We start from the raw sequence: 24,194 nt of genomic DNA on the forward strand, positions 1-24,194 counted from the left end.
CTTATGTCCATTTTTTAAAAAAGGTACAGAGCATCACTGAAAATACAGTCACCTGGACAACTGCAAATGTTACAGTTTAGCCGCAGGCCCAGGAACATGGCCCCCACAGCCCAGCATATCCTGTGGGGGCTGGGTCCCCTAGACTGGCATCTGGGACCACTTTACTGGTTCCCTGGAACAAGTGGGACTTGCCCCCCAAGGAGTAGAAAGCAGGGAGGCCTGGTGGGTACCTGGGCCCCACCACTGGCCCTGTGTAGGCAGGGACAGCAAACCAGCCCCCAGTGGCCAGGGTGCCCTGCAGGCTGGGGGTCACAGCCAGGGCATGAAGCAGGGCCGAGGGGGGCCGTGCTCTGGGTGCCATAATGCAAGTCAAGGACCCCTCGTGGAGGCCAGTGGCCCTCGGACCGTGGGTCCCAAGGACAGACCACCAGGGCCTCAGTCACAGTTGCCACAAGGTGATGATGTGGACATGATGCCAGAGACCTGGCTGCTGACACAGAGAAGACAGGGAGCTCTGAAGTCGAGGCCTGGCTTGCTGCCTGTGGCGTCAGGAATCTGACTGCCCCCCGGGCGGGACGGCAGGTCAGCTGAGGTCACGCCTTGGCCTCACACGGCAAGCACACGATCCTCTGGGGCTGGGAGCGGGGCTCCGTCCTGCGTGACCTTCTCTTGCACGGGACTCACCAGCTCCTGGGCCGGCGGCAGGGGCTGGCGGCGGCTCTGTTCGAAGTGGCGCAGGCCCACCAGCACGGCGGCAAGGAAGTAGGCGGCGAAGAGCAGCAGGAAGTAGACGAAGTAGATGAGGAACTGGAACAGAGAAGCGCAGGTGAGGTCAGGGGAGCACTTGGAGGAAGGGAGGGGCACCCAGGGCTCACAGACAGGGCAACAGAGAGGTGCCGATGAGGTCACAGAAGCATCTGAGGGGGGAGGGGGAGGGGCACCCAGGGAACAGGGACAAGGGAACAGAGAGGCGCGGGTGAGGTCAGGGGAGCACCTGGGGGAGGCAGAGGGGCACCCGGGGAACAGGGACATGGGAACAGAGAGGCACGGGTGAGGTCAGGGGAGCACCTGGGGGAGGGGGAGAGGGCACCCAGGGAACAGGGACATGGGAACAGAGAGGCATGGGTGAGGTCAGGGGAGCACCTGGGGGAGGGGGAGAGGGCACCCAGGGCTCACAGACAGGGGAACAGAGAGGCACGGGTGAGGTCAGGGGAGCACCTGGGGGAGGCGGAGGGGCACCCAGGGAACAGGGACAAGGGAACAGAGAGGCATGGGTGAGGTCAGGGGAGCACCTGGGGGAGGGGGAGAGGGCACCCAGGGCTCACAGACAGGGGAACAGAGAGGCACGGGTGAGGTCAGGGGAGCACCTGGGGGAGGCAGAGGGGCACCCGGGGAACAGGGACATGGGAACAGAGAGGCGCGGGTGAGGTCAGGGGAGCACCTGGGGGAGGGGGAGAGGGCACCCAGGGCTCACAGACAGGGGAACAGAGAGGCACGGGTGAGGTCACGGGAACGCCTGGGGAGGGGGGCGGGGCGTGCAGGCCTCCACGGCCAGCCAACCAGCAGCACAGCCTGCACTTCTGAGCCTCTGGGATCCTGCCTGAGGCATTCTGATCACTTGGTGTGACAGCAAATGTGTGCTTGGCTCTGGGGCCAAGTCTTCACACCCATGTGGGTGGAGCCTGGTGGAGGGGTACAGACCATCCAGTCACCCAGCGCAGCCCCCATAGCCCTGGGGCCTGGGCAGCCCCGAACCCGGCGACCTGTGAAGCTGCCCAGCAGGGATGCACAGGGATCTGGGCCCAGCACAGAGGACCCTCCCACCTGAATCTCAGATCACCGGGCACAGGGGTTCAGGGTTTCTCCCTCATCTGCGGGCCAAGGCCCTGGAGCTCTACTCCCCCACGGGGGCTCCCTAAGACCTCCTTAGGCACCAGCATGCTCAGCCCTCCTAGGAAAGCTCGTTTTCAGAAGCAAAACCAGGAAGTGAACCATCAGAGACTTCGCGTCCAGGACCCTGGGGCTGGCATGTCTTGCCTCTCTCTCTCCGAGTGTGAGCGAAGCCCCGGACACTGCACAGAGAGCACTCAAAGGTGACTGAAAACTGGACAGGCAGACCTTGGAGTCTGAGGAGCAACACGGCAACGTGTTCCCTGGTTTTTTCTTCTTTCTGCTGCCTGTATTCTTAAAGGAACCAAAGAAGCCAGCAAACCAGAAATCCCAAAACACATGGGAAAAAAAAACACTAACAAAAGCTGCTCCGAAGGAAGGATCAGGAGAGGGACCACCGGCCCAGCAGGACGGGACACTGAAGAATGGGAACCACTCTACTCCAGCCAGACCCCACCCTCATGACCCAGGCTATGATGCCCCCAGTCTGGTCAGGGGGTGTTGGTCAGGGCCCGGCGGGGAGCTGGAACGTTCACCCCCACAGAGACCACACGGAAAGCCTGGACTGTCGCTCTTACCAGGCGATGTCCCCCACTCGTTGAAGAGTCAGGACTTTCAATCCACCCAGCAGTGTCAAGAATGCTCTGCCCCCACCAAGATCACTAGAGACCACAGGGGGAGTGGTAATGAGGCACCCAGGCCCCTCTCAACCACTTGTGGCCACCTTGGGGAGTGGGCACTCCTATCCTTGCCCCCACACACCCCTCAGTGTGAGGAAGGCTGAGTGGGGGGGTCTGGACACCCACCCCACCTGGCTGTAAAGAGGTACAAGCTCCTAGTCCTCTGCGAGAGTGGTGTCAGGAAAAGCCAGCTAAAACAGAGGATTAAATAAGATCCAGAGTGACTTCCCTGGTGGTCCAGTGGTTAAGAATCCACCATGCAATGCAGGGGACGCAGGTTCAATCCCAGGTCAAGGCACTAAGATCTCACATGCCTCAGAGTAACTAAGTCCAAGTACTGCAACTAAGACCCAAAGCAGCCAAATAAATAAGTATTTTTTTTAAAAAATTAGATCTATAATCTCCTAACATAATGGCCAAAATGTACAGGTTTCACTTTAAAAAAAATCACTCAGCAAACTTAGAAAAAGTTCTCTAAATGAATGAAATACAATCAACAGAGACTGATACCAAGATGAAAAAGATGATAAAGCTTTGCAGAAAAGAAATGGAAGAGATAAAGAAGAAAAGTTACAGCAAAGTTACAGTAAAAGAAGAAAAATACAGTAACCAATATAAAAACTTAACAAATGGTCTTGACAACAGAATGGCAGGAACAGAGAAAAGAACCGGTGCACTGGAAGATGGAACAATAGAAGTGGGCAAATCGAAACAACAAAACAGAAAGGGAAAAGAGCAGAGCCTCATTCTCTAGGGGACAACACACTGTTATAGAAGTAAAACAAGAAGAAAGAAAAAGGATGGAACTGAAAAAGTACTTGAGGAAATAATGGCTGTGAAAATGTCTCAAATCTGGCAAGGGACATAAACCTGAATATTTAAGAAGGTGCATGTGTATCACGTTCAGTTGCTCAGTCATGTCCAACTCCTTGCAATGCCACAGACTGCAGCCCACAAGGCTCCTCTGTCCATGGAATTTTCCAGGCAAGAATACTGGAGTGAGTTGCCACTTCCCCCTACAGGGCATCTTCCCAACACAGGGATTGCACTTGGATCTCCTATCTCCTGCATTGGCAGGCAGATTCTTTACCACTGAGCCACCTTGGAAGCCCCTTAAGAGTATAAGGGTACCCCAAACAAAACACCCACCCCAAATCAGACCAACACAGATCATAGTCAAATTTCTGAAAGATAAAGACGAAGGAAAAATCTTGAAAGCAGCCAGAAAAAAATGACACTGTAGGGGAAAAATAATGAGAATAACAGTGGATTTTTCATCAGAAACCAGGAAGATCACAAGGAAATGACAAATTTTTCACATGCTGAACAAAAAACTTTTTAACCCAGAAACCTATTCCACTGAAAACATCCTTCAGAAATGAAAAATAAATCAAGATACTCTCAAGTCAAGAAAAACTAAGAGAACAATTTGTCACCAGCAGACCTGCCCAAAAAGAATGTCTGAAGAAGGTTCTCTAAACAGACAGTAAATGATAAGAAACCTGTGACACCAAGAATGAGAAACAACAGTGATCAAAATTATGGGTAAATAGACTTTTCTTCTCTCCAGTTTCCTAAATGTTTGATAGCTGAAGTAAAACCTATAACCCCTTCTTAGGCAGCTCTAACGATATATAGGGGAAATAAATAAGGCACTTGTACTATAAACAGTGGAGAGAAAAGTGACTTAAAGGAGGTGAGATTTCAATACTTACTACAACTGGCCATTTAATACACAAAGCAACTATCAAAAAAGATATCACAAGAGATACACTCAAATTACACAACAGATAACCCAAAATGAAGTTCTGAAGAATCTGTAAATGACATATGAAAAGGCAGGGGAAAAGATAACAGAAACAAAAGGCAGAGAATAAAAGGAAAACAAAAAGGAAATGACAGATGTAAGTTCTAAGGCAGCACAATTACACTAAATATAAATGGTCTAAATAAACTAATCAAAGAAAGAGATTGGCAGAGTGAGTTAAAAAACATGACAACCATATGCTATCTACAAGAAACTCAAGTATAACAATATAGTCAGGTTAAAATAAAAGGACAGAGGCTTCCCTGATGGCTCAGTGGTAAAAAGAAAAATCCACCTGCCAATGCGGGAGACATAGTTCAATCCCTGATCTGGGGTGATCCCATATGCCATGGAGCAACTAAGCCTGTGTGCCATCACAGATGAGCCCGTGCTCTAGAGCCCAGGAATTGCAACTACTGAGCCCACATGATGTAGCTACTGAAGCCCACGTGCCCTAGAGCCTGTGCTCAGCACCAAGAGAAGCCATCACAATGAGAAATCCATGCACCACAACTAGAGAAAGCTTGCACAGCAACGAAGACCCAGCACAGCCAATAAATAAATAAAAACTGGAGTAAAAAAGCCAAAGGAAAGCAGAATGGCTATACGAATGTCATGTAAAGTAGACTTCGGAGAAAAGAAAATGACCACAGGCAGAGAAGGACATTATATAACGTTAAAAGACTCAATCCACCAAGACACACTGTGCATGTGTATGCAACAAGTCGTTGAAAAAAATGTGAAGTAAAAACATGATAGAATTGAAAGAAAAAATAGGCAAATTCACAGTTATAAGTGAAAACTTCAACATTCCTTTCTCAACAATAGGCCAGACAGAAAATCCATAAGGATACAGAAAAAACCAATACCACCATTAACAATAGGATGTAATTGGTATTTATAGAATACTCCACCCTCAAACAGCAGAATTCACATTCTTTTCAAGTGTCCATGCAGCATACAACAGGATAGACCATGTCCTGGGCCATAAAACAAACCTCGACATAATGCAGATTGTGTTCTCTGATCACAACAGAATAGAATCAAAAATATAAATAACAGAAAGATAGGAAAACAATCAAAACACTTGGAAACTAAACAAAACATTTTGAAATAATCATAGGTCAAAGAGAAAGTAGGAAAAGAGACAAAAATACATAGAAATGAAAGAAAATGAAGATACAACATACCAAAATCTGTAGGATGTAGCTAAAGCAGGCTCAGAGTGGAATGTATAGCAATAAATGCAAATATTAGAAAAGAAAAAGTCTCAAATCATTAATCTAAGCTTCCATCTCAAGAACCTAGAAAAAGATTAGCAAAATAAATCCAAAGCAAGTAAAACAAAGGAAACAGTTAAAACAAAAGTTCTAGCCAGTGCAATAAGAAAGTAAATAAAAAACATTTAAGAAAAGACCTCCCAGAACAAATAAGTGACCTCAACAAGATTAGACAAGATTAACACACACAAGTCAATGTATTTCTTACACAGGCAGACCTCAGAGATACTGCTCAGTTCCAGACCACCCCAATAAATATTGCAATAAAGCAACTCACACAAATTTTTTGGTTTCCCAGTACATATAAAAATTATGTTTACACTATACTACAGTCTATTAAGTGTGTAATAGCATTATGTCTAAAAACACAATGTACATACCTTAATAAAAATATTTTATTGCTAAAAAATGCCAACCGCCATCTGACAATGCAGGGTTGCCATAAATCTTCAACTTGTAAAAAAGTCAGTATCTTCGAAGCATGGTAAAGTGAAGTACAATAAAATGAGGTCTGCCTGACTTCCCTGGTGGCTCAGACGGTAAAAGCGGCTGCCTACAATAAGATCCCCTGGAGAAGGAAATGGCAACCCACTCCAGTACTCTTGCCTGGAAAAACCCATGGAAAGATGAAGAAGCCTGTTAGGCAACATTCCACGGGGCCACAAAGAGTCGGACACAACTGAGCGACTTCACTTTCTTTTCTTTCTTGTACTAGCAACGAACACCAGGACACTGTTATAGACTGAACTATCTCCCTTCAAAATTCATTGTTGAAGCCCTAACCCCCAGTATGACTGTGATGTGGAGATAAGACCTTTCAGGAGTCATTAAGGTTAAATGAGGTCATGAGGGTAGAACTCTGATCCAGTATGACTGCTGTCCTCACGAGAGACAGAGATACCAGGCGTGCACACAGAAGACAGTTGCACAAACTGCCCAGTCTGTGATATTTTGTTATGGCAGTCCTTGCAGATTAATGCAGACACTGAAACTAAAATGATCACATAACAATTGCTCACAAAACACTGAAATACCCAGGAATAAATCTAAGAAAACATGCACAGCACTTCAGTACTTGCATGCATGTCAAAAACTACAAAATGCTGAAAAAGAAATCAAAGAAGTTCCAAGTAAACGGAGAGACATACCATGTTCACAGGCTGAAGACTCAGCAGAGTAAAAGATGTCAGTCCTCCCAATACTGATAAACAGGCTTAATGCAATTCCTAGCAAAATCACAACAGAAGTTTCTGTAAATATAGACAAGATTACACTAAAATGTAGAGGGAAAGGCAAAGAAACCCTAACAGCTAAAACAATTCTGAAAAAAATTTCAAAGTTGGAGGAATCGGTGTACCCAATTTTAAAACTTACCACATAGCTACACAAGCAGGACAGTGTGGTGGTGGAGGAAGGGTGGACACACAGTCCAACAGAACAGACAGAGAACCCAGAAGCAGGCTCAGACAAGTGGTGAAAAAGCAATTCAGTCTTTCAACAAATGGTGCTGGAGCGACTAGACATACACAGACAAAGGAACAACATAATGTCACACCTTACACAAAAGTTAACTCCAAACTGGTCACAGACTTAGGTGTCGAACTATAAAACTTTAATAAGAAGCTGGGGAAAATCTTTGGGATCCAGGACCAGACGGAGTTATCATGTGTGCTGTGCTAAATCACTTCCGTCCTGTCTGACTCTGCGACCCTATGGACTATATGTAGCCCACCCGGTTCCTCAGTCCATGGGGTTCTGCAGGCAAGAATACTGGAGTGGATCGCCATTTGCTTCTCCAGGGGATCTTCCCGACCCAGGATTCGAACCCGCATCTCCTGTGTCTCCTGAATTGGCAGGTGGGTTCTTTACCACTAGTGCCACCTGGGAAGCCCAAAATTATATGTAATACCAAAACTAAGATCCACAAAGGGACAAAGGAATGAATCAGACCTCATCAAAATTAAAAACTTCTACTCTGCAAACAGCCTTATTAAGAAGGCGAGATGGTCTGCCATGGACTGGGAGACGCCTGCAAAGCACATGTCCAACAAAGGACTGGTATCTAGAATAAGCAGACATGCTCAAAGTCAAGAACAAAAAGACAAAGGCCCCAACCAGGAAATGGGCAGGAAATGGAAGAAACCCTTCATCCAGGAGGATGCACAGATGTAGCTGCACATGAGAAGAGAAGCGTCACCACCATCAGGGAGTGAGTGTGTGCGTGCTCAGTTCTGTTGGACTCTTGGCGACCCCATGGTCTGTAGCCGCCAGGCTCCTCAGTCCAAGGAATTTTCCAGGCAAGTATACTGGAGTAGGTAGCCATTCCCTTCTCCAGAGGATCTTCCTGACCCAGGGATGGAACCCAGGTCTCCTGCCTTACAGGCAGATTCTTTACTGTCTGAGCCATCAGGGAAGCCCATCATAGCCATCACGGGAAAAAAATGCAAATTAAAACCACAGGGATCAGCTCTCCACACCATTCAGAACGGCTAAACAAACGGTGACCCCATCAAAGGCTGGTGAGAATGTGGAGAAACTGGCTTCCTCAGGCATGGCCGGTGAGAAGAAAAAAACGGTGCAGAACAGTCTGACAGCCACCCCAGGACTCAGTGACTGCACTTCAGGGCATTTATCCAGAGAAACGGAACTCCAGGTTCACACAGAAAGCTATATACCAATGCTTAGAGCAGGACCAAGCTGGGGCTCCTGGCGGTAAGCAGGTAACAGCCTGGGTCCAGTCACCAGGGAACTCACACAGCATAGGACCCGACGGTAGTAGCTATGTGTCTCTAGGAGCTGGGACGAGTGGTTAAAAGTCAATCCTGACTCACAGGGTTCCACGTAAGGGCACTCTCGAGATGACAACACTACAGAAACGGGCGCAAACCGGGGCTGCTGGGGTTGGGGCCCAGCGTGGCCGCAGGGGGTGGGCAGGCATGCTCCCATGTGGACTGCGGGGTCCACATCCCCCTAGTGTCTGCACCCCAGAGCCGCAGGATGTGGCCAGTGGGGAGGCTAGGTATGAGTCTCTGCATTACCTGTTACCCTGCGTGTGAGTGTGTGGTGACCCAGAAATACTGTTTAACTTAAAAGCCAGCCCCCCCAGGCCAGCTCCCCACATGCTCTGGGCTGGTTCCCACCACCAGCTTCGTTCCCCACTCCCACTCTCACCACCCATGACAGAGGGATGGGCCCCCAGTGCACTGCACGTGGAAACAGTAAGCGAAAGGAGCAGGGATGACTCTCCTGCCGCACACCACCAGGATCCGTAATTTCTAACGACAAGCAAGCCTGTAGAGCTCCCTTTTAACCAGGAAACTAAAGCAGCCAGACAAAAATCAATATGTCAGCTTGACCTGGCAAGGCCATAAAGTACCACGTGGTGGGGCTGGGCTGAGACAGGGGAGGAAAGTCCAGCCCTGTCCCCAGCCTGGAGCCCCTGAGAAGCCCCACCACCCAGAGCCAGGACAACCGGGGCTCCAGGGAAGGGGAACCCCCTGGGTGTGGAGGCCCCTTGCAGGCCAGGTGGATGGCTGCCAGCAAGGCCCACAAACAAGCCGGGAGGCAATGGTGCTCCCTGCAGAGGCTGCCGCTCCAGAGGGGAGGCCTCACCAGAGAGTTCCAGTGAAAGAGGGCCCAATCCACCACCTCTGGACGAAGGTCTGGTGCCTCTGGACTGCCCCTCCCGCTCAGCTGTAGGCGCAGTCACAGATGCCCCGTGGACCTGAGTCCAGCTTGGCCACCCTACTCAGCCACAGTCCCCAGTGTTCAGCCTGGGGGTCCCTCCTGGGGAAGCAAGGCCGAGACCTGCCTGCTTGGGTGGACACAAAGGGCCAAAGGCTCTGATGTCCTTCCCGAACCCCAGCCAAAAATCCCGTTTCTGAACAAGAGGGTATCTTGTGCCCGGAACCTTCTTCCTGGTCAGCTCTGGCAAGGCAGTCACCAGTGCAAGGCTGACTCGGCACCCTTGGACAGAGGGCTAGATTTCTCCATGGAGCCGCCACACCCCAGGGAGGCCCAGCTCCCAGCAGGTGGAGGCTGCACCGAGAAGCCCGGTGACAACCCTCCCGCAGGCCCATCGTCTGGCTAGTTCCAGCTCACTCAGAGGTCCTGCCCTGGCCGAGGCACCGGGAGTCCAGCCTGAGCGTGTCCCAGGCCTCATGATCTTCTCGGGAGACAGAGGACTGGATGGAGGGAGGAATCGGGAAGGGGGCTGACAGGCACCAAGGTCAGTCAACCCTGGAGCTCCGCTCTCGTCTGCCCCCACAGAGAGCTGTCCCATGAGCAGGACCCATTGCAGGAAGGCCTGTGGGAGGGCACAGGGGATGCTTAGGACCATGCCTCCAGCCTTCCTGGGACCTCAGCCAGTGTAGGGGGTACCCAGGGTCCTGAGAGCGCCTGCAGAAGTGACCGGCACCCAGGCTGACCTCGGGGACCCCAGAGATCTCACTGGACTTGACATGCCTACGGCACTGCCCAATGTGGGCAGCATTCACAGCCCCAACCTGAGCCCCGCAAGGGAGCTGCCCGAGTTGGCAGCAGGCAGCCAGATTGTGGCCCTCGGCCTCCCTGCCCTCTGACCCTTCCCTCCCTGTTTCCACTCAGTCCAGAGAGTCTGGCCAGAGATATCCCTGCCTGCAGCGTGTCTATGGTCTGGGTCCCGGGAGGGGTGGCACTGCTGGCCAGGCGGGCACCAGGACGCCTGGCCAGGGCTTCTCCCCCAACCCACCCTGAGGCGTCCCTCCTCCAGGAAGTGAGCCCGAAAGTGGAGCTAACCTGAGAGTGGACCGGGAGGCCCAGGCCTCGCTTGTCGGAGACGATGAGAGTGATGATGGTCTTGAGAACGGTGGCGAGGAATGTGTTGATGCCGAAGACCAGGGCGCGGAGCTCTTGAGAAAGAGAAGCCGCGATCTGAAAACTTAACAGGGAAACGGGCCGAGGTCAGACCACTGGGGCGAGATACGCCCACAGGTGCAGAGGACCCAGCTAGCTGGCAGTGCTCTCAGGCAGCCAGGAACAGCCGCGGGTCCACCGAGGCTGCAGGGATTGCAGGGAGACCATGAGACCTACGCAGCGCCTGGGCTGCCCACTGCCCTGGGCCTGTGCTCTGAGTTGTACATCCTCCCTTGGTGACCCATAAAGGGAGCGCAGAGCCAGGTGCAGAAGGCAGCCCTGGGAGATAAAGTCTCCTGGAAACCCTGGGACAAAGTAAGTTGTCGTCACTACAGGGCTCTCAGAAAACCGTCTCCCTGAAAGCAGGGTGTTAACACAACCACAGGCACAGACGGGCATGAGGAAAATTCCGGATTTAAAGTCCTTTGCTGTTAAATGAGTCAGTAAATTAGAAAAAGACCCATAAAACAAATAAAGCAGCAAGAGGAATTAATATGCTCAGTGCTTCCAGGGCTCTGCACAGAAATTAACATTTGAACACACTTTTCAATTAAAAGTCCCAAAGTGCCTTAAAAGAAACTAGACAGGAAATGTTCTCAAGTTCTGAAGAATGAGTGAACAAAATTGAGTGAAAAAAAGAAGCCTTACAGAGAATGACAAAGGCTAGGGAGCTTCTGCTGGGGGTGCAGGAGGGTTGGGACGACAAGAAATACATGAAGTGCCAGGGTGGGCAGGCACACAGTAACTCGAGCAATAGATTAACTCCTGGAAACAGAGCCCAGCCAGGTCCCACTGGTACAGGCAGAACAAAACGCCACCCATACGACTGGTGGAGATGATGCTGCCAGAGCTCCATAAGTGGGATTAAAGTCAACGGTAACACGGTTTCACACTCCATGAAAGGCCCCTGCCACCACACCCACAGGTGGGAGAATAAACGGGCTGCAGGTGACTGGGGAATAGGAAATCCCAGCGGGAAAAGAACCCACAGGTGTGAACCAGCCAGGACAGCAGGGAAGGGCCGCTGGCCCGTGGGTTGCCGTCAGCTGTGAACTGGCCAGGACATCAGGGATAGGCCACTGGCCCACGAGCCGCCCTCCACCCACGCCTGCCTGGCACTGTCTGCAACATCTCTCAAACCCTTTCTAAAGCACATGAACTCTGACCTGGCTGGCCCACTTCCGGAACCACCTGAGGCCATTATCAGAACTTCAGAAGGAAAATGTAGGTGAGAGGGTGAGGCTTCTGAGCTATGCATCTCAGGGAGATACTGGAGACAGTGGCCTTGTCACCAGGAAGACCAAAGACAATGCTCTCTGGACACAGAGCCGCAGGCGTATGAGGCGGGGGGAGCGATGACCCCGGCAGCCAGACACCACATGTCAGCCACGGAGCCTGGGGAGTTCTGCTGTCTCCTTCTCACCTTTGTGTCTCACGTTTGACCTTTTCTGCATCGTATTTGATCTTTCTGCTACTAGCACCCATGGCTTTTACAATTAACACACGAGACACCAGGTGTCCTGAGAGAACTGAGGGGAAGACACCTCAGTTTCCACAATGCTGACGGTGGCAGGAGAGGTGGGGCGCTTACAGGCTGAGAGCGCGTCAGGACAGGAGGATGCGGCGTCCCGCTTGTGTGGGAGGCCAGGCCTAGGGCCACGGCCACACGGCCACAGGGGCAGGAGGGCAGCGGAGCGTAAACCGTGCCAGCAGGAGCAGGGTGTGGTCTGGGCGGCAGCACTGGCCCAGGAAATGAAAGGACAGGGTCTGATCCGGGCTCCCTCCCACAGACCAGCGCAGGCATGGGTCTGACGTGCAGGGGAGCCAGGCCACCATGCCGTGGGCAGGGGGGCGGGCTGCAGAGGGGCAGGAGTCTGAGGACACCATCCAAGCTCAACACAAGGCGGGGGCATATGTTCTCACATGGGTGTGACCGGAGTGGACGGTCCAAGTCGGGACGGAGGTGCCCCAGGGGAGACGGGGCGCAGAGGGGAGCTGGAGCCAAACAGCTGGGGACAGTGACAGGACACCTGCCGGGTACAGGTGTTGAGCATGTGTTGTGTGTCACATACATGGTGTGGACACGTGTGTCTGGGGTGAACACACGGTGTGAGAGGTCCAGTTCAGAGGGTGCACTGAGGGGTCAGGAGCCACACCCAGCAGGACGTGGCTGGGGAAGGTTCTGGAAGGCACAGTGGGTTGGCAGGCAGCTCTTGGGACATCCCCAGGTGGGTGCAGGAGCGTCACCAGGGGTGTGAGGAACGTAAGGGCATCAGGGAAGGTCTCCCTCAGGCAAAAGGTCAGCTGGGTCACCCAGTTACTGCTGTGAGCCGCCCTGCCCAGAAGCGGGAGAGGACGGGAATGGCCTCAGAGTCACCCATGACAGAACCTCAGGGCCGGGAGGCAGGGAGGAAGGACTACAGAAGTCCAATCTGTGTGGACACCAGAGGCTCAAGGGGGGAGCACAGCGGACGCCCACACAGGCCGGACTCCTCGCCCAGCCTTAGGGTCCTGGCAGCTGAGACAGGGCATGCTGGGGGCATGGGGGCTCCTGGCTAAAGGCACCTGGGGCTCACTCTCCGACATGAGCAGTACATACTCTGCTGCTCCCCATGGAACCTTCTGGAAGGAGACCTTCTGCTACATACCATCCATGGCCCTCCAGCCACCCCACCACCACCCCCGCCTCCAGTTTCTCAGGCCACCTGCCAGCCCCCGCCCGACTCACGTGGCGATGGGCACCAGGAACTGGTAGGAGCCGCGGAAGAGCACGAAGGCCACGTAGCACAACCAAATGTTGTCGGTCTTGTACATGAGGAACACCAGCCCCGCCTGCAGCAGCGTCACCACCGCGATGACAAGCCTGGCCCACAGCGCCCAGCGGATCTTCACGAAGCCCGCAGCGAAGGAGGTGAGGGCACCTGGGGAGACAAGGCGCATCACAGCCATCCCCGTTGTCACGGTGGCCGCCCCATGGGGCGGGGCGTACCTAGCAGCGTGGAGGCGGCGTCCGCCCCGCCGTTGTAGACCCTGGTGGTGTCCGTGGTGGGGTTGACCACTTTCCACAGGATGTGCACGTAGTAGACGATCAGGTAGTAGCCGGCGGAGTTGAAGACCCACCAGAGAGACCAGAGGCGCAGCTGCGGCTGCTGCACCAGGCGGCCCAGCTCTCCGAGCATGCGCACGAACGTCGAGTCGCGCCAGGCGGCCGGCGGCCAGCCCGGCTTCGCGCCCGCGGCCTGCGCCTGGCCCGGGTTCATCTGGTCCAGCTCGGAGGGCGCCGCCCCGGCACGCACGGGCGCTCCGCGGTTGAAGAAGAGGCTGCGCTTGGGGCGCTTCAGGAAGAGCGCCAGCACCAGGCTGAAGGTGAGGAAGGCCAGCGAGATGTAGTTGAGCGTGGAGAAGGGGACCCTGCCCATGGTGACCAGCAGCTGGCCCAGCACCGAGCTGGTGAAGACGCCCAGCAGCACCGAGGCCCGCGAGTAGCTGGCCATGCGCTGGTAGCGGGCAGGGGGCACCAGCGAGAAGATGTAGGAGGAGTAAGCGATGCGGGCAGCCATGGTGATGCCGAAGAAGAACTCCATGAACTGCATGTGCAGCACCGTCGAGCCAAACAGCAGCAGGAGCCACACAGACACGTAGCTCAGGGCCTGCAGCAGCAGCACCGGCTTGTAGCAGAGGTAGTCGGTCAGCAAGAAGATGGGCACCAGCACGGCCAGGTTCGAGTAGGACAGCACCGGCGTGATCTCGTTGGTGACCTGTGGGACAGCACAGGCGTGACCTCCAGCCCCAGAGCAGCGTCCCTGCTGCTCTGGGCGCCCGTCACGTCTGCTGGGCTGGGCAGAACCTGCGAGCCCCACATGGCCCCCATGCACCCCCAAGTCCCCCCGTCTCCTGTGCCCCTTTACCACAGCACCCCACCAGGACTATGTGGCGGGTACTGTCCTCCAAACACGTGCAGCCCTTTAGGGCTGTCCAGGGCCTCCGAGAAAACAGAAGCACAACCAGACCCCCAAACGTGTTCCACTCTGATCCCATCCCCAAGGGTGTGCTCCTCAGCAAACAGCTACCGACACCTGCAGAGCGCTGGTAAGTATTCTGAAAATAATCAGCAGCTACATGCTAAGCCACGTTGATCCAGGCTTGTCTCTAATGAAATAACAACATGATAGGATTTCCCCTTAAATCTAACGATATAGAAGACAGAGCTGTGACTAATCTACACTCTTGCCAGCAGCCAAGGAAGGCCTTCGGTGGCCAGTCTCACTCTGTCCCAGGGCACAGGGGATGCTGCAGCCACCCTTGCACCAGCCACGCAGGAGAGCAAAACTGGACCCTCACCCCCACCTGTCAGGCAGGACTAGGAGCTGCCTTCAAGGGAGCCAGGACTCCCAGCTTCACCAAGAGAGCTGTCCATGGCCTTGGCCGTTCAGCTCTCCACTCAGACAGGGCCGGCCCAGCAGGACACTCTCTCCTGGGCATGTAGGACAAGGCCACAGCCACAGACCTCCTTGGGATGCAAGCCAGATGTCCTCCCACTGCCCAGGAAGGGCCAGCCTGGGCCTGCCCCCGAGGAAGAGGTCCCAGCTTTTGAGAGACCCAAATCTTTGGCCTCGGCCCGCCTTCCTGGGGGATGCACACGGGAGGCAGCCTATGCTCGGAGCCTCTCCCGAGGCCCAGCTGGGTGTTTAGCAGGTAGTCTCCTATAGGAATCCAAATGACCCCACCTGACCTTCCCAGGAGCTTCGTCTGACCCCAAATGACCCTCCCAGGAGTTCCACCTGACCCCAACTGACTTTCCCAGGGCCTAGACATGCCTCAGATCAGCCAGGGGCAGCAACAGGTGAGCTTCTGGCCTTGTTGGACTCTCAGAGGCTTTGGCCTCCCTTGGTTCCCACCCGAGTCAGGGTGCTAACTCTGACATGCACCTGACTACCTACTAACACCAAGGCCCACTTCACAGATGCACCAAGGACTCAGAGCTGAGCCCAGGTCAGCACGTGGGGCCCAGCTGAGCCCACTGCTTCCTGGAGGCTCACCCATGGTTTTCTGCAGCCATCGTGTCTGTCCACCCAGAACTTGCAGCCTAACTAGCTAGGCCTGGGCACTGCTTCTGAGTCTGTGCTCGGGACCCCAAGCTGGCCACACACCCACTGCCTACAGGGCTCCCCTGCCTGCTGGAAGCCACCCAATACTGAGCACTAGAGCCTCGGGACAGTCCAAGACAGTCTTGGTGCAAGTCTGTTCTCAGGGGCACTGAAAAACCAGTGCTGGTCCCAGAGTCATGGGAGCCAGCTACAGGGTCAGAGCCTTGTTTATGGAAAATTTTGGGAACATCAAACAACCACTCAGTTAGTGGTCGAGCCCTCTTGGCAGGTGGCTTGCACAGCTGCGGGGCCACGGGGTCAGAACCACAGGAGGCCAGCCGTTCTTTCTTGTCCCCTCACTTGCTGATCCGCTTTCTCCAGCTGGGCAGGCACGCAGGCCAGGGGGGCAGACCCATGTCATTATTTGGGAACTGCAGGGAGCATGGCACCCACGGAGTCCCTGTGGCAGGTGGCATGAGAGTTGCCTCATCCTGGTGCAGCCAGTGTTGCTGGGCCATGTTCCTAGCACCTTGGTGTGGACAGGCTAGGTCCAGACTGGCAGGCAGGACGAGGAAGCCATGCCCACACCAGGATCTAGGTGGCCTCAGAGCAGCCAACAGGAGGCTTAGCCCGGGTCCTGTGGCAGGCAGGACAAGGACAGGATGCCATGGGCTCTGAGGACCATGGGACAAGAGGCGCAGGGCAGGGCCAGGCCATAGGTGACCAGAATTCCAAGATGAGTGGTGTCAACAGCCTACACCTGGCTGCACCCAGAGGGGCGCAGGGATTGAGGGCAGGCAGGGGCTGTCACACCAGTAACAGGCAGGGTCAGCCATGGGCCAGCAAGGACTACTGTGTAAAATGTCCTGGGCCAGGGTCATCATGGAGGCGGAGTGGGGGGCTGCAGGACCCAACCCGGACAGCTCAGGTGCAGAGGAGTCACAGGGCCCAAGGGGCAAAGCAAACCTCGTACCCGCCAGGAAGTGCGTCATGAACCAAAGGGCAGGGGGTTGGGGGGTGGGGGGTGGGGATGGGCGGGATGTGTGTGCAGGCAACACTCAGCATAAACTGGGAAGAATGGGGCTGAGTTCACAGTGAAACTGCAGCCTAGAAGGGGAGGAAGCTGGTGGACAGGAGACACCGGGCCCCCCAGTACCAGAAGCCTACCAGGCATAGGAAGGCAGACGTCTGCAGAGGGGGAAGCTGGCAAGGCCAGGCTTGGGGACAGCCAGGAACACGAGACGCCACAGCAGAAATCAAGGAAATCTAAGCCCGGCAGCAAGCCCTTCGTCTATCAGATGGGCACAAACTCAACAGCACCTGGTTGGTGCTGACGAAATGGAGTCAGGGCCCAGCCTCGCACTGCAGAGGGTGGAAGCGACTGCAGCAGCGTTTCCCCTGGGGAACGGGACGAGTTGGAGACCTCAGAGACCCTTGGAGCAAGGTGGGGGAGGGGGTTCTTGGTGGTTTGAGGCCCTAAATGCGAGCTGGGCAGTATCAGCCTGTATCTATGCTGGAGAAGTGACCGTGGTCACAGACCCGCCGGGCTCTCCCCGAACAGGCCTCTGCCGATCTTGGGTCACATCCAAGGCCTGGTGGAAGGCTTAATTTCTGGAACCTACTATTTAAGAGCTAACTTGTGACCTGAGAGGACAGGCAAGTGGGAGTTTACTACAGAGGTTTTCCTTATAGTTATTTTAATGGCACGTCCCACGGGGGCTCACTCCTAAGTCATCTTGGCAGTGGACGATGGGCCCTTGCGGAACAGAGTGGTGTCCAGGGAACTGGTCAGTCAGTGAATGAGGGACGTGCCACACCCAGTGTTGGAAGGAGGCAAGGCCCTCCACCCCAGACTCACCTGGGAAGTCACCCCTCTGGCCATGGGGTTGGAGACCTCACACACACATGGCTTTGAGCCTGTGCATGACATCGGGGTACATGGGTGTGTCTGGTTTCCAAGAGGGCTACTTTGAGGGGGCAGGCTCGTGTGCATGGCAATTCCATACGGCTTAATCCTGGGGTCACTAAGGGGTGGGGACCAAGCCCTGGACCAGGGAGAGGCAGGAGCTTCCTGAAGAAATCAAGTGGGGAATCCCCGTGGGACCCAGTGGGGTCCAGCGGCAGGGGGTATGGAAGCCAAGGTCACCGTGCAGGGGACAGATGGGATTGGGGTCAGGCTCTGGGGTGGCAGGTGGTCCTAAGGGAGGACGAGGAGGGGTGGTGAACAGACCCTGGCCGTGTGCTCCATCAACCAACGGACTCTGAGTCCTCTTGATTTGCTTTATTTTATGGAGACGGAAACCAGCAGGGACATTGCCTGCTGCTTTTACGCAAGACTCCCGTGGGGTATAAGCTTATTAGTCGGGTTCCAACGAGATCCTTTGTCCTTGTTGCTGAGCAAAAGGCAAAGTCCTTCTGTAATCCCTCTCCACAAACAGCCTCTGCTTGGAAGCAAGGGCTCCACAAGCAGGTGGGCAGGCAGTGGGCTCTGTCCCGGAGGCCCACGGCAGGCATGACCCCTCCACCAGACCTGCCACCACCCCACAGGGACCTGGTGGCTGCCAGCGCCTGCAGCCATGCAGCCCCCGTGCTCCGGCCCGTCCCACTCGCATGCGCGCCCAACATGCCTGCGTCTGTGTGAAGTTCTTGTCGGGGCCCAGGAGGTAAGGCGTGATGAAGCTCTCCCCAGGCCGCATCTGGGCCATGAAGCCGTAGACGCAGAGGAAGGACACCAGGCACCACCAGGACTGCTGCTCACGGCCGGGCTGGGGTTCCTCCGGCACCTGCTTCTCCACCTCCGGGCCAGAGAGCGCCATGCTGCCAGGAAATGGACAGGACGTTGCACCTAAAGTGGGAGCTAGAGTCAGGGTGGCTCCACAGACAACTGCAGCTGCCTCCCCCAGAAACTCTGTGGTGACGGGCGGGCTCCCCACCACACCAGTCATTCAACCAGAACTCACATCACGTGGAGGAGGGGGCCCCCAGCCCCAGCCCTGCGCCCCCAACCTGGAGCTTGTGACAATCCCGACGCCAGGCCTACCCAGGCTGGGGTGTCACCACCTCTGGGGGCTCCAGGGCTGCAGCTCCGTAGGGTGGCGGGAACCACGTGAGGCCCATAAATGCTAAGTAACTGAAAGTAAATGCAATTTAAGATCCAGGTCCCCAGGAACCCCAGGCTCCAGTTATGTGCTCACAGTGCTGCCTGCTGTGGGCCGGTGGGCAGGCAGGACCCCTGTGCCCTGCCCCAGAGGCCCGAGACAGACACGACCCCTCTGCCGAACCTCCCACCACAAGGTCTGACGACTGCTCCTGCGTCTGGAGTCTCAATGTCACAGCACCAGGCGTGTCCATGTGCCAGGCACAGCAGAAGAGCGGTCCTGAGACAGCCAAGAGGATGGGGTAGGAAGAGGCCCTGCTGGGCACACAGCCCCTCCGGGAGGCCAGGCACACACCCGGGTGCAGCACAGGGGTCTGTGATGGGGGCAGGGTAAGACCCCTTCCACCTCCCCGGGCGAGCCTGGGCCACGTTCAGCAAGGGAGCTACGGTCTGATGAGCAGGTTGCTCCTTCCTCTCTCGTTCATTTCCGTGACTCACAGAAAATGGGGCAGGGGTGTCACAGCAGTAACCCCCTGGAGAAGCCAGGGTTGGTGGGTTTATTCATGAGGCTACAAGGAGAGGCAGCAGCGGCCTGGGGGTTACTGGATCCTAGGACCTGGTCCCAGCCTTCTCAAGAGCTAAGTGAAACACCAGCCAAGAAGGGGGGCCAGAAGCCCCTGGGAGATGCGGCTTCCTGGAGAGCACACAGCCCAAATGGCTCTAGCAGAAAAACTCTGTTTAAGGCAGGCACATACGGCCCCCACTCCAGCTCCAGGACTCCCCTCAAGCTCACTCACGACTCCTGGGCCACTGCTGCCTGAGTGCCAGGAAAACGGAGACCCTCAGTCAGCTGAGCACCCAGCATGGGGTGAACAGCCAGAAACTTACAAAGCACAGGGCCCCCAGGAACGGGTTCCCACACTGTCCCCAGGGTCCCCGGGAGCAGGCACCCACAGGCCACCATGCTCCCAGTCCCCACAGGCTCAAGAGCTCAGGAGCCCCCACTCTTCCTGTCCCCAGGGGCTCAGGGGCCTCCTGTTCTGAAAGGTGTTGTCTCCAGAGATGACAGAGATTCCCTACCTGGTGCCCCGGAAATCCCGAATCCCGGCACAGAACTCTCAGACTCCAGAGAACACCGGCTTCTACAATTCTACTTCCTGGACTCCCACAGTTTCTGAAGCCCGAGGCGGTGCTTCTGAGAGTTCCGTGAGAGCCTGTCAGTAGGTCTGGGGCAGGCAGGACTCTGCTCCCTGACACGCTCCCTCCTCCTCCCCTGAACTCCCAAACAGCAGGAGCCAATGACAGCTCCGCCCCCAGTACCTGAGGCCAGCGCCACAAACCCCAGTGCTCAGACACCCCGGCGCCCAGCCCTGAGGGTCCCAAGAGTCACAGTGGTGGACCACTGCCCTCCCCAGCAGCACCAATCTGCAAGAGTTCACACCCTGTGATGGCCAGGGACCTGGTGAGGGGGTCGAGGGCAGCTCTGCAGACGCCCGGGCTTTACATGGGACCTCTGGGAGTGTCCCACCAGCTGCTCCCCTCCAGCCCACCCCATCCCTGCAATCTGGGGAGGTTGAGCTTGCTGCTGCTGGAGTCCCTCACCTTCCTCCCCCAGCCAGCGAGAGAAGCCTGGGCTCCTCAGCTCCTGGACCACAGGATGAGGAGGGCCCAGGGTCACCTGCAGCTCGTCCCTCTGGGCTGCAGCCTACTGGCTGGTGGGTCTCCTTCCCATCTACCTGCATCTGCAAAACCTTCTGCTCAAGACGCCATAGGCACAACATCAGGCCTGCTTCCCACTGGAGTGGCAGAAAGAAAGCAGCCTTCTCATCCGGACTGGGGTGCTGGGGAGGTCAGGGAGGTCCGCGGACCACTTCAGAAGGAGGGACCCAGGCTGCCTCTGTTTCTCTGTGCCCCCGTGTCAGGGACCCACTCTCCAAGGACATGAGCCAAGACGCCCAACCCGGACAAAGGCAGCCGCCTGTCCTAAGAAACGTCTACTGCCCAGTGGACCTTGGAGCCCAGCCCCACCAGCCCCCCCTCCACCCCGCCCCACGCCAGGGGAGCAGAAACAGCAGTGAAGACCCGGAAAGCTCAGAAGGTACCAGACCCTGTGAGGTTCCCTTCAAAAACAATCACTTTCATTTCTGCTTTATGTTTTCTCCTGCCGCTGCTGCTGCTGCTAAGTCGCTTCAGTCGTGTCCGAGTCTGTGCGACCCCATAGATGGCAGCCCACCAGGCTCCGCCATCTCTGGGATTCTCCAGGCAAGAACACTGGAGTGGGTTGCCATTGCCTTCTCCTGAGTGTCACTTAAAAATCTGCCCCTCCCACCCATATGAGGCCCTTCTCCAACTTTGGGGGGTGGGGTGGGGGGTCACAGTCCTGGCCTGTCCTGTGCCAGCACCTCTGGTGACTCCCCATGTAACAGGCCTTGCAGAGGCATCCAGGTCAGAGCTGTGGGGAGCAGGCCTCGAGACAGGCTGACCTGTCACTTATCACAGGCCTCACAGAAGACAGAGTGCTAGGCTCGAGGGGTTGGCGTCCTGGCCGCTGTGAGACCACCACCCGGGGCCATAAGCAATGACACTGATTTGCACTGGAGGGGCCAGGAGGCCGGGCCCATTTTGGAACGCGTGTCCCCCCATGCACCACCCCACACACTTCCCAAAGATTCCAAAGCAGGCAGAGGGCAGCCAGCGCATGTGCCCATGGCTGGACTGCAGGGTCACGGGGAGGGCCTGGGCCCATCCAGGGAGCACAGGCGGCCACACCAGAGCATAGGACCCTTACGTGGGGCCGGGGCAGGGGTGCAGAAGAAAGAGTGGATGCAGAGCTGGGCTTTCCCTGGGGGGCCAGGCACTGCGTGTGTTCCTGGCAGCCTTGGGGGCCTCAAGGATTACCCACCCTGTTCATTTATTCGCCCCACATGAGGGCACTGCCATGGCTAAGATTAAAGTCCTCTTCCAAACACTCAGGCCCGGGAAGGCGAGTCGGAGGGACCCATCATGTACTCACGGTCACAGAAACGGCACCCAAGGCAAGGGAGGTGCCCGATCTCAGGGCAAGGGGGCAGGCAGGCCGCTGAAGGAAGCACTGCCTGGCACCTGGGCAGGCCGCAGGGAAGACGAGGACCTTCAGGAGAAGGTCCTGACCACCACCCTGGAAGGCCCCTTCTGACAACCCGTGCTCCCACCTGCTCCCACCAGTTCTGTGCTCCCAGCACCTGAGAAGGCTGGAGACCCAAGACCAAGACAAACCAAACACCATGGCTCTCATCTGGCCCTTCAGGAGAGCCACCACTGCCTCAGGCTGCCATCTGCTCACTGAACAGAGAAAAGCCTTGTGCCCTCCCAGATCACATGACAGTTTGTGTTCCAGAGAGTAAAAAGGAAAACCATCTGGCCATCCCTACTGTGGACATCAAACCCACAAGTTGGAAACCCCCTGGACATGCTGGTCATCTTTGCCTAGCACAGATAGCTGTAACTTGGGGTCATTAAACCCACAGATGCCCCTTCTGAAAGTAAGCATCCTGCCAGTGCGAGTTTTTGCAGTCCAGCAGAGGCCGCTGGGTGGGCTGCCCACCCGCGGCCTGGGCACCTGGCTCCCAAATCTGCAGGGGGAGGCAGTTCTGCTGATTTGGTCTGGGCTGGTGGGGAGGAGGGCCCTCCGGCCTCCCTTCCTGAAGGGGCACCCAGCAGGGGGCTCCAAGGACTATGGCACCTGTAGGCTGTGGGTGGCCTGGAAGACAGCTGCTTGCAGATTTCCGCTGGCCTTCTGAGACCTGCGACCCTGACACCGGAGGTGCCAGGAATCCCATGAACACACATGTGACGGTCACCCCGAGGCTCTCCAGCACACGTGGGGGAAGAGCGTGCCTCCCGGAGAGGTGCAGAGTGTCCCACGGCCCTGGACACTCTCCAGCGCCCGGCTCCAACCGCACCAGGAGCTGCTCCAAGGGGAAGTTGTTCACACCTACAGACTCCCAGCGCAGGAAACAACGGCTTGGCTGGAGACCAGACGCGCAATCCGGCTCCCCTTCTTGCCCGGAGCCCGCGCGTAAGGTGACAGAGGCTCGGAGAGTGCGCCGGGTTGCCACGTGGGACGAGGCTGCACGTGGGCTCACTGCCCCCGCACTCATCTCCAGCGCCCCCGTGCCCAACCCCATCCCGGGACCAGGAGCCCCCGGCTCGTGTTCCCCCGCCGCCCCCCCACCCCAGCATCCGCAGCGCCTGCACCTAGAGGTCTCCCCGAGCCCCAAAGCCTGGCCTGCGCGCACTCCGGCATTGGGAGCGTCTGACCCCCCGCGCGCTCCCTGCAGCCCGGCCAGCAACCCCACGACCTTCTCGGACCGCGCAGCCCCAGTACCTGCGCGCTCGCGGCCTCCAGGCTAGGGGCTGGGGACCACAGCGCCCACAATGCCCCGCGGCCGCTCGCTTCCGGCAGGCTGGGGGAGGGGGGCACCTGGCCCCGCCCCGCCACGCGTTGCCGGGACACCAGCTGCAAGGTCTCCGACACGCCCCCCCACAGTAGCACCCGAGGTCCGAACCCAGCGGGCTCAGAACTCCCGCGTGCACGGCCGGTGGCGACTCGGAACACAATCCCTACTCAGCCCACCCAGTCACCGCCCCCTGGTCACGCGCCCCTGGTCGCCCAGTGCTGGCTACTCCCCGTGCGTCCACCCCGCCCCCGGCCGAGCCCCCGGCCGCAGCCCCTGCCGCACACCCCGGAGCTCCTCGCGCACTGCTCGCGCGTCCTTCGTGCCTACCCACCCAGCAGGACTCCCGTCACATCGCGGCTGTGCCGGAGGTCTCCGGACCGGGCCTGGAAAGAGGCGCCTCCCCCCACCTCCCCTCCAACCTCTGGCTGCAACTGCCCCTTGGATGAGGGCCGCCCCCTGACTTGTACACCGCCTGTCCCGCAGACACCCCAGCAAGAAGTTCTCGAGCTTTATCTTTTAGGTTCATTTATCCTGAGACGTGCCCGCCCTCGCCAACTCACAAACTCCAGCCAGAGGCACTGGTCACTGAGCCAGGCAGGACAGCACTGTGTGGTTGGAAGGAGCCCCTGCCCCCTGTTGCAGAGGCCTGTGTGGATCATCCTGCCCCACATTTGGTCTTGTAGGTGCCTCAGGACTCCATTAGCTCCTTCTATCAATCATACGGGGACTCAGCAAGTACAGGCTCTGCTACGCCTCCCCCCCCCAACCCAACGCGGGGAGGCAGAGCAGACTGGGGGAGGGGTACAAAGACAAAGGAGTGGCCCAGAGGCCCAGTTGGACCAAGCAGAAGGTCCCTGGAGGGATCCCAGGAAGGGAACATCCAGTCCTGGTGTCTGGCTCCACAGCCTCCTGGCCAGTGCCTCCCCGACCCTGATCACAGCAAGACCAGCCCCCTGGATGTGGCCTGTGTTGTGCTGTGCAGTCTTTGACAGTGAGGGACGCTGGCAGGGAGGACGCTCGT

General features: G+C 56.5%; 1 protein-coding gene across 2 annotated transcripts; it reads right to left on the reverse strand.

Annotated features, from left to right (window-relative positions):
* Window positions 1-10: 10 nt before the first annotated feature.
* Window positions 11-23,541, reverse strand: SLC19A1 (solute carrier family 19 member 1). Of its 2 annotated transcripts, none has more exons than XM_065942842.1 (6): window positions 23,505-23,541; window positions 18,265-18,482; window positions 13,540-14,308; window positions 13,279-13,471; window positions 10,434-10,575; window positions 11-807 (listed from the first exon to the last, which is right to left on the reverse strand). In XM_065942842.1, exons 2-6 carry the CDS (start codon window positions 18,451-18,453, stop codon window positions 607-609), a joined length of 1,494 nt encoding a protein of 497 aa, XP_065798914.1. In that variant the 5' UTR covers window positions 18,454-18,482; window positions 23,505-23,541; the 3' UTR covers window positions 11-606. The 2 variants fall into 2 exon arrangements, with proteins under 2 accessions (XP_065798914.1, XP_065798915.1); XM_065942843.1 differs by lacking the exon at window positions 23,505-23,541 and adding an exon at window positions 23,101-23,143.
* Window positions 23,542-24,194: the final 653 nt, after the last annotated feature.

This window comes from Muntiacus reevesi, chromosome 8 (genome assembly GCF_963930625.1).
Source record: "Muntiacus reevesi chromosome 8, mMunRee1.1, whole genome shotgun sequence".
In the NCBI taxonomy this organism is placed as follows: domain Eukaryota; kingdom Metazoa; phylum Chordata; class Mammalia; order Artiodactyla; family Cervidae; genus Muntiacus; species Muntiacus reevesi.